The 7927-nt window shown below is 37.9% G+C and overlaps 1 protein-coding gene across 2 annotated transcripts; it reads right to left on the bottom strand.

The window, feature by feature from the left end:
- Positions 1 to 2752: 2752 nt before the first annotated feature.
- LOC115045879 (C-type lectin domain family 4 member M-like) lies at positions 2753 to 6457 on the bottom strand. 2 transcript variants are annotated; one of them, XM_029505833.1, is made up of 7 exons: positions 6337 to 6457; positions 5992 to 6108; positions 5330 to 5428; positions 4429 to 5223; positions 4139 to 4281; positions 3527 to 3636; positions 2753 to 3416 (listed from the first exon to the last, which is right to left on the bottom strand). In XM_029505833.1, the coding sequence occupies exons 2-7, from the start codon at positions 6095 to 6097 to the stop codon at positions 3278 to 3280; spliced, it is 1392 nt and encodes a 463-aa protein (XP_029361693.1). In that variant the 5' UTR covers positions 6098 to 6108; positions 6337 to 6457; the 3' UTR covers positions 2753 to 3277. The 2 variants fall into 2 exon arrangements, with proteins under 2 accessions (XP_029361693.1, XP_029361702.1); XM_029505842.1 differs by having other exon boundaries at positions 5992 to 6105; positions 6337 to 6456.
- Between the last annotated feature and the right edge of the window lie 1470 nt (positions 6458 to 7927).

The following is a 7927-nucleotide window of genomic DNA, read 5'->3' as shown; positions in this document are numbered from 1 at the left end:
TGCACTGCAGCACTCAGGCCCACGGGGTCGACGGCCTTGCCCTTGCCCTATGTCCTCATCACAGGATATAGCTTTTACACTTCTAGCATTTGCATTCAACATCATAACTCTCCTCAGCAGGAGCGCTTGTAGTTTCAGGTTTGCCCATGATGTATCATTTTGACTGATGTCTAGGACAGCGTGTAGTGTCATCTTCTTGTTGTATTAGTCGTCAAGTCAGATTATGGACAGGGTTAGAGACAAAAGACAAGTTGAATCAAATCCACTAGGAGATAATTGAAGGCAGAATAAAAGCTTAGCTAATATAACTGGCTGTTGACGGTTGCTTCATATTTAGTATACAGTGATGAAACTGTCGTCGAAGTCAAAATAATAATCCTTCCTTAAACAATTTCTTAAAATAAAATTTAAATAAATTAATTGTTAACACAAACTAAGCTAAAAATAAGTTTAATCAGAAAGGCTTAAATTCCCAAATTCTCCTGCTTTCTTCCGTGCTCACCCAACTTCAGCTGTCAACTGATACTGAGCACAGAATGGCAGATAGATTTTGAATATTTTTTACTTTCTAAAGCAAAGTCTGAAAAAAAAAAAAAAGTGAAATTTGAAGTCTTGTCAGGTGTTCCCAATTTGGAAGTTTTTTTTATTTCTTAGTTGTCTGGTAATAAAGCAAACGATGGCTCTTATTGTTTGAAATTTCTTCCAGCCTTTTGCTCTTGGCCTGTCTCTTTGAATGAGACAACTTTGCTGATATTTTTTCACCATGGAATTTAGACAAAAGATTCTTCACCTCCACCCTGACAAGTGTTAAACGAAAGAAATTACAGTTTTGATCTGATGCAGCACTTATTTTGTGATATCCATTGGCCACATAGTGTGTAGCTTAAGTGCACGTTTCAAGGGCAGTCTGTTGCTCAAGAATGAGCTGGCTCTGAGACTGAGCTCTCTGCATATGAGTCGCATGACTGAAGATGATCTAATCTCACTTTGCATCAATGTCATAACTTTTTGTTGTAACTCTGCAATATTTGTCATCATAATGGTACCACAACAAATCTGCTTCAATCCTGCATAGTTTATATGAAATGCTAATTGATTCAGGCTTAAATACACTTAGACGAAAAACCATATTCTATTATTGCAACATATTATTTGCAAGTATTCATTTTGTTCCTGTTCCTGTTCCTGTTCTGCATGGCATACGCCATGAAACATCGCTACACAACTGTTCAAGGTCAATAGATGAAAAAATGTAAACTTTACTCAGTTGTTTATATGATGCTTGGATGTTTTCATGTATAAACAGGGGAAGGCTTAAAAGTGATCAGTTAACATCTGAAGTATATTCAAAGAATGCAATGCTGAGACTTTTTTCTGCACCTTTCCGAGGAGTGGTGTAGATGAACACGGGCCCGCTCCCACGCAGCACTACGGCCAAACTGAGAACTCACCACCTACTTGTTCGAGTGGGCGGGGTAGTGCAGATTCTAGATAGACAGGCAGGAGAATATGTGTGTTAGTGTGTCTGTGGGCTGAAGACTCCATCTTGAACACCCACTTGCAGCTGACCATCACTGTCCTCTGGAGTCAGTACAGACTTCAAGCATAAAATCTGGACAAACTTTTAAGCAATGGACCAAAGAATCTCAGCTCGCTGTTCAGTCGGTAATAAATGAGGTGTATTGTATGAATGTAGTGTTCTATCTTTACTTTAAGCATTTTGCTCAACTAGCAAGCAACTTCCTCTCTTGAACTATCCCCCAGAGTTAGAGTGATGTCCTGCTCGCCCTTTGACCAGCTGTGTAATACCAAGCCTGCCGACATGGCCTTCGGGGGGGGGGGGGGTAGGTACGGTGTTCTCCACACAGAAGTTGATGTCCTTCCCATGAGTGTCACTGAGTGTCGCCCACACAGGTGTGTCAAAACAGTCCTGCATGGCCTCATCAGATCAGCGCTCGTTCACATTGAGGGGCTGGGGTTTGCTGCCCACGACTAATCGGACCACGGAGAAGACACAAAGCTGCATATTTCATAATGTAGGAGCAAGCTACAAAATATGAATGCTGTAAGTCAATAATTCAACAAAATGTTACACAGTTCCAGCTGCCACAAGAGAAAATGAATGCTGGGAAAAAATAGCTGAGCCTGTCATTGCATAAATTACCGGGATTATAATATGAAGTCCCCACAACATCAGTGAGATTTACTCCCATAAATTTATGCTTCTGATTTTCTTATTGCTTGTTTTACAATTTTCTCCTCGTTACTTCAGTTCCAACCCCCGTGGAGCAAAGCAGAGTTCTGAACAAGTTTGTTCACCTGGTCATGTTTAACTTTTGTGTTGAGATAAGACATTCCTTATTCTCCCTGTGTGAGAAATTGTTAAGTATTGTATTTTTATGTCTAAATTTTGTGTTCTAAAATCTTAAGGGCTGCATGTGACTGTGCAGTTGAACTGACGCGGACATTCATTCATTCATTTAGAGTCACCAGTTAACCTAAATATGATGTCTTTGTTTGGTGGGAGGAAACTGGGTACTCTGGTTTCCTCCCACTGTCAAGTACTTAATACAATTTACCTTTTAAAGACATTTCTGCTCTGAATGAACCTTGGCTAAAAATGAACTAAACTAAAAAATGGTTCATATTTTTATATTTTATAGTTTTAATTGATTGTGTAATCACAAAGGAGACACAGAGCCGAGATCGGCAGGTTGAGTTGAGGGACGGCAAAGCAATCTGGCGCCTCGGGTATAGTTAATCCAATTTTTTTTTATTACAAGTACACAGTTCCAGTGTACCACAACTATTAAAAAATAAGAAAACTGTATGAAATCAAATAACCAGCTATAACACTAGCTGTTAGTGCAGGGTATAGGATAAGTTCAAAGAATGATCTGAAAGCACACAAAAACACAACTTCACAGAACACACAGATTTCAGAAGTAAAAGAATTAATTCAATGGATATTAGTGGAAAAAACTATTCATTATTCATTTGTCAGCTGATTACACCAGCAAATAATCTAAAGGTGTTGCTCTCTGTATAAAAGTCAAATTTTAATTAGGTAGCTATTATAAGTCTTTTCTTAAATGGCAGTTACAGTTGAAGAAGCACAAATTACTCACTAAAGAGAAAAGTTTCTATAGCATGGAAATTCAGAGAAGCTAAACTACTAACCCGCTCAATCTTTGGCTTTAGCTATTTCCCAAACTTTTTTTTCCACATCAATATTACAGAATGGTTATTAGCACAATAGTGGACCTGTTAGGGAAGATTACATCTCACAGATCCAGTTTTGATCTGTGTCACAGTTCTCATCATTCCAGTCCCCTCTGCCGGACACACGGTGCCAGACCTCCACACAGTCCTGGTTCCTCCCCGAATGGCTGTTGGGCTGGCCTTTACCCCAGTATCTGCAGGACAAGGAAAGACAGCCAAAATAAGAACAACAGTCCATAGGTGGAGTTGACATTCCCAAGAGTTGTATTTAGGAATATTAGAGTATGGTAATTTAGTGTCTTACGCAGTGGTCAGCGGTGTCCCATCCACCCATTTCCACTTTCCTTCCTGTACGCCATCGGTCAGTCCAATCCACAGCTCTTTATCAGACTTAAACAATCCGGTGATGAAAGTCTGGATGGAAGAAACTTCAGCGTTACTGCAGTCTTCAAATACATGCCTTTAATTCACTTTTTAGCATTTAATATGTAATGTCGCAGATGAGGCACTGTGAAACAAATATCTAAAAGCAACGCAAGATTGTGAAATTAACAATGGATGAGTTGACATTAAGAAGACATTTAGCAGGAAACTCAAACTGCCAGGGACAAAAAATAAACTAAAAAACCCAACTGTTAAGTAATTTATGTAATTTATTTGACAGACATCCCACCGGAGAGGCGTGCTAGTTCCTGGCTACTGGTTTGACAGATGCTAAAAAACTTTGTGAAGCCAGTTGTAACTGTGACGTCAACATTTTTATGATATGCTTTTTTCGCTCAGCACCACTTTCACTTTACAAATAATCTATTGATCCATTTGCAACAATTAATTACTAAAGCTTTAATGAAGTGAAATTCCTTTCAACATTTAGTCACGGTGACTCATATTTAGAGATATAATATAGTACACAAACCATTTCATCGAGACTCTTTATGATTGCCAGGTCCGCTCCTACATTCTGACAGAATTCTCGGCTCTTACTCCAGGTTTTCTTGCTGACAGAAACAAAGTAGCAGCTGTACTCAAACCTATGCCATCCAACGGGACACTTCTTTGCTGAGAATAGGAAATATTGATTGATTAGTGCGCAGAGACAAACAAGCATTGACTTCCCATGGCATCGCCATTGCATTTTTCTTCTCTTGAAAATAAAAAACAAAAAACAACAACAACAAAAAAAAACAACAGTTTCTTTTGGCTTACCTTGGATTGTTTCATTCAGTTTCTCAGCTGCCTGCTGTAGAAGATCTCTCTCAACAGTCAAGTTCTCGATTTTCACCTTCAGCTTGTCTTTCTCCACAGTCACGTTTTGGCAGCTGTTTTCAAGCTCATTTTTTTCCAGAAGCAAGGACGCATAACTTTCCTGCACCTTATCTGCTGCTTTTTTCAATGCATTACAAGTGGCCTGCAGAGCCTCTTTTTCTATTGTCAGGTTCTGGTGACTGCTTGCCAACTTGCCTTTTTCACTGTTAGAGAAGTTGTATTGGCCCTGTAAACGCTCTATGTCCTTAACCAAGTCGTTGTAACTCAACTGCAGCTGCTCTTTTGACCTGGTCACATTATTTAATTTGTTCTGTAAATTGTTCTTCTCCCTGGTCACTGAGTCAACATTGGACTGTAACTCATTTTTGCGCTTGACCACTAAATCGTGCTGCTTTTGTAGCAGGTCTTGGGCTCTGGACAGGGCATTGTTATTGGTTTCCAAAAGTTTTTCACTGGCTTTCAGTTTTTCAAGCTCTTTGCTTAAAGCAGCATTACTGGTCTCTAACTGACTTTGACTAAGTCGAAGTTTGTTTGTCTCTTCAGTCAGTAAATTATTGTTTGTCTGTAATTGGTCTTTCCTTGTGAGAGTTCGATCACAAGTTAGCTTTAACTGATTATGTCGGAATGCAGCAATACTTTTCTCGTTCTGCGCTGTCTTCAAGTTTTCTTGCAAGTTCTCTTTTTCTTGACTCATGGCTTTTAAGCTATTTTGCTGCTGTTGCTCTACATTTCCGTCTGAAGAGAAAAAAAAAAAAAAAACAGAATCAATCATTTTACTTTAACATTTGTCCACTTCCTAAAACACATGAATATTTGACAGAAGTGACGGCGGCGGACTCACAGTGGACACTCTGACCTAAGACGGCAGCCAACAGGGCAACACAGAGCAACCCGAGGAAAACTGAAGCAACCTTGTAAGGGCTGTTTCTCAACGCATTAACTAAGGGACAGAAACCAAATTAGAAAAAAGCAAAACAAAACTGATGGCATGATCTGAGGAACCTTTGGGTCAGTGTTTTTCAGCACTGCAAAACACTATGGAGAGGATTTATATCAAGATAAAGCAGTGAATTACATGTACACATGCATACACAGATCCTAATTCACTTTTTCTATAATTTGCATAAAATGGGGAACAAAAGAAAATATAAAATGTAAAATAATGGCTGTATTCATTCTAACATTTGGGTTTATGATTCATTTACTAAATGATTTTGAGGTAAAATTATGATGATGTGTATGGTTAATACAATTAGATAGAAATGACTGCTTTCTGGTAATCCCAAGAATTAAGAAACAGCTGAAGAATCAACATACTTTATCCCATTCAACAACTCTATGAATATATTGGTATATCTTTAAAATAGTCTTTAGAATAGACACTTTTGCAGATTCACCAAAGTGGAGTGTGTAAAGCAGCTACCTTGAGTATTTCCAAGAGTATTGACATTAAAGCAGTTAAGTTTTGGGCATTGAAAGTTCAGCTCTGTAATATCTTCATACCTGAATTACGGACATTGCTGCCACCTGCTAAAAGTTGCTTATATCCAATTTTACTGTCTTCAATGTCCATCTTTGTCCCTGTAGCAACATCGTACTCCACACTCATCTCTGCAACTGCTGGGGAAAACAAAAAAACACGACAGTATTAACTTGCTAAATCCCTGATAGATTCTTCACAATAATATCTGTAGGTGAGACCTTTTCCAAGGAACAAAACATTTCCATTCAGTCACTGTTAAAGTGATGAAACTGCAGCTTTTCTAGGTTTGCTGTTTGTGCAGTATAACAGTAGATGATAATCCACTGAATTCCATGAATGCAAGAAATAAAGGAAAGAAATCTTACCTGGGCTTATAGAGATATCCCAGAGAACAGAAAATATTAACAAATTAGTTAGTTCTGCAAAAAGTAAAACCTAACCTCATAACATCCTACAACTGTCTCACAAATGTCACAAAACCAATAAACCCTTGTGAGGTTTACTTTTGAGGGTTGGTTAGTAGGCGGAGCAAGAGCCTTCTTCTGAATAATAATAATAATAATAATAATAATAATAATAATAATAATAATAATGAACAACTGTATTTATATCGCAACTTTAAAAACTAAATTTGCAAAATGCATTGACATATGAATCAATCATTGGTAAAAAATAAAACTAAATGTTCCAAAATAAAACGGGTAGTAAGAACCATGCAGACAGACAGACAGAGTACAGGGAACACACACAGGAATTAAATAATAATAATAATAACAACCATAGTAATGTTAATGATATGAGATAAGAGATCAAAGTGTAAAAAAGGCTCAGACAAAGTGAAACGGTATAAAAAGACAACACCACTTTAAAGCAAATCTATAAAAATTAGTTTTCAGATGTGATTTTAAAGCCTGATTCCTGTTCTTCTTGGGCAGGTCATTACAGAGTCAGGTGCCCCTGATGGGCTCCTCTAGATTTCTAGGTGCCAAATCCTTAGATACTTTTGCAGCATTTCTAATTACCGCAGTTGACTTGTTTATACAGCAGAATGGGCTAATTTGTTAAACAAGTGCGTGTGGATGGTTAGATATCAACAGCTGCCACGTCGCAGGCCACAGTGGCACTTCGTTCAACTGAATAGTAACATGTTTGTCTGAGTTCTCTATGTGGTGCAGCCGCAACTGTTTGCCAGTTTCACTGTGCTAAATTATTTCTTGAGGAAGAGGATATTACACAAGTCATAAAAATGCTGAACATGCAGGTTATCTATTTATTTTTTCTGTGGTCTGGAAATATCTGAGTCAGGTCTGTTTGCCAGTTTGAAACATATCACATCCTGTTTTTAATCATTCTATGCATATATATGTATATATATATATAAAAATAATTGATCAGACAGGTGCTGTCATTTCAAAAGCTGTAAACCTTGCAGCCTTTGTAACACGTCCACACGTACCTATTGAACTGCTCGTGTAGTCAGGTCAGCCTTAGAATATGATACAAATAAAATGCAAATCAGCATTCTGCATTTTACTCAACCCATCCTGAACATACAGGACAGAAAAAAAAAGAACCACACTAAGGGGAGAATGGATTGCTGCTTTGGCCTCAGTCATGATCTGTTAACTCAAAGGTGGTTTATGGACCCTTTCATATTAATTTTGGTGTTTCATGTTGTTCCCAGAAATCAGTTTTGTTGTTGTTTTTTTTTTATATTCCTGATGTTCAGGGGCAGAACAGATGTGACTGACAACTGGAAGTATCAAAGGACGAGGTCCTTACAGGATATATGACTGTAACTACACCTCAAAGCTCATTATCTGTGGAGCAAAAAAAACATTTCTCTTTTGTGTTTTTATTTTAATATTGAGTGATCCAAGTAACGTTTTTCTGTGACTTTATATAGCAACAACAGAGCTGTTGAAACAGCTAGATCCATCTGCTATCTCATCTGCA

Source organism: Echeneis naucrates, chromosome 1, assembly GCF_900963305.1.
Source record: "Echeneis naucrates chromosome 1, fEcheNa1.1, whole genome shotgun sequence".
In the NCBI taxonomy this organism is placed as follows: Eukaryota; Metazoa; Chordata; class Actinopteri; order Carangiformes; family Echeneidae; genus Echeneis; species Echeneis naucrates.
The sequence above is the reverse complement of the archived record's forward strand: the minus strand, read 5'-3'. Positions and strand labels throughout refer to the sequence as shown.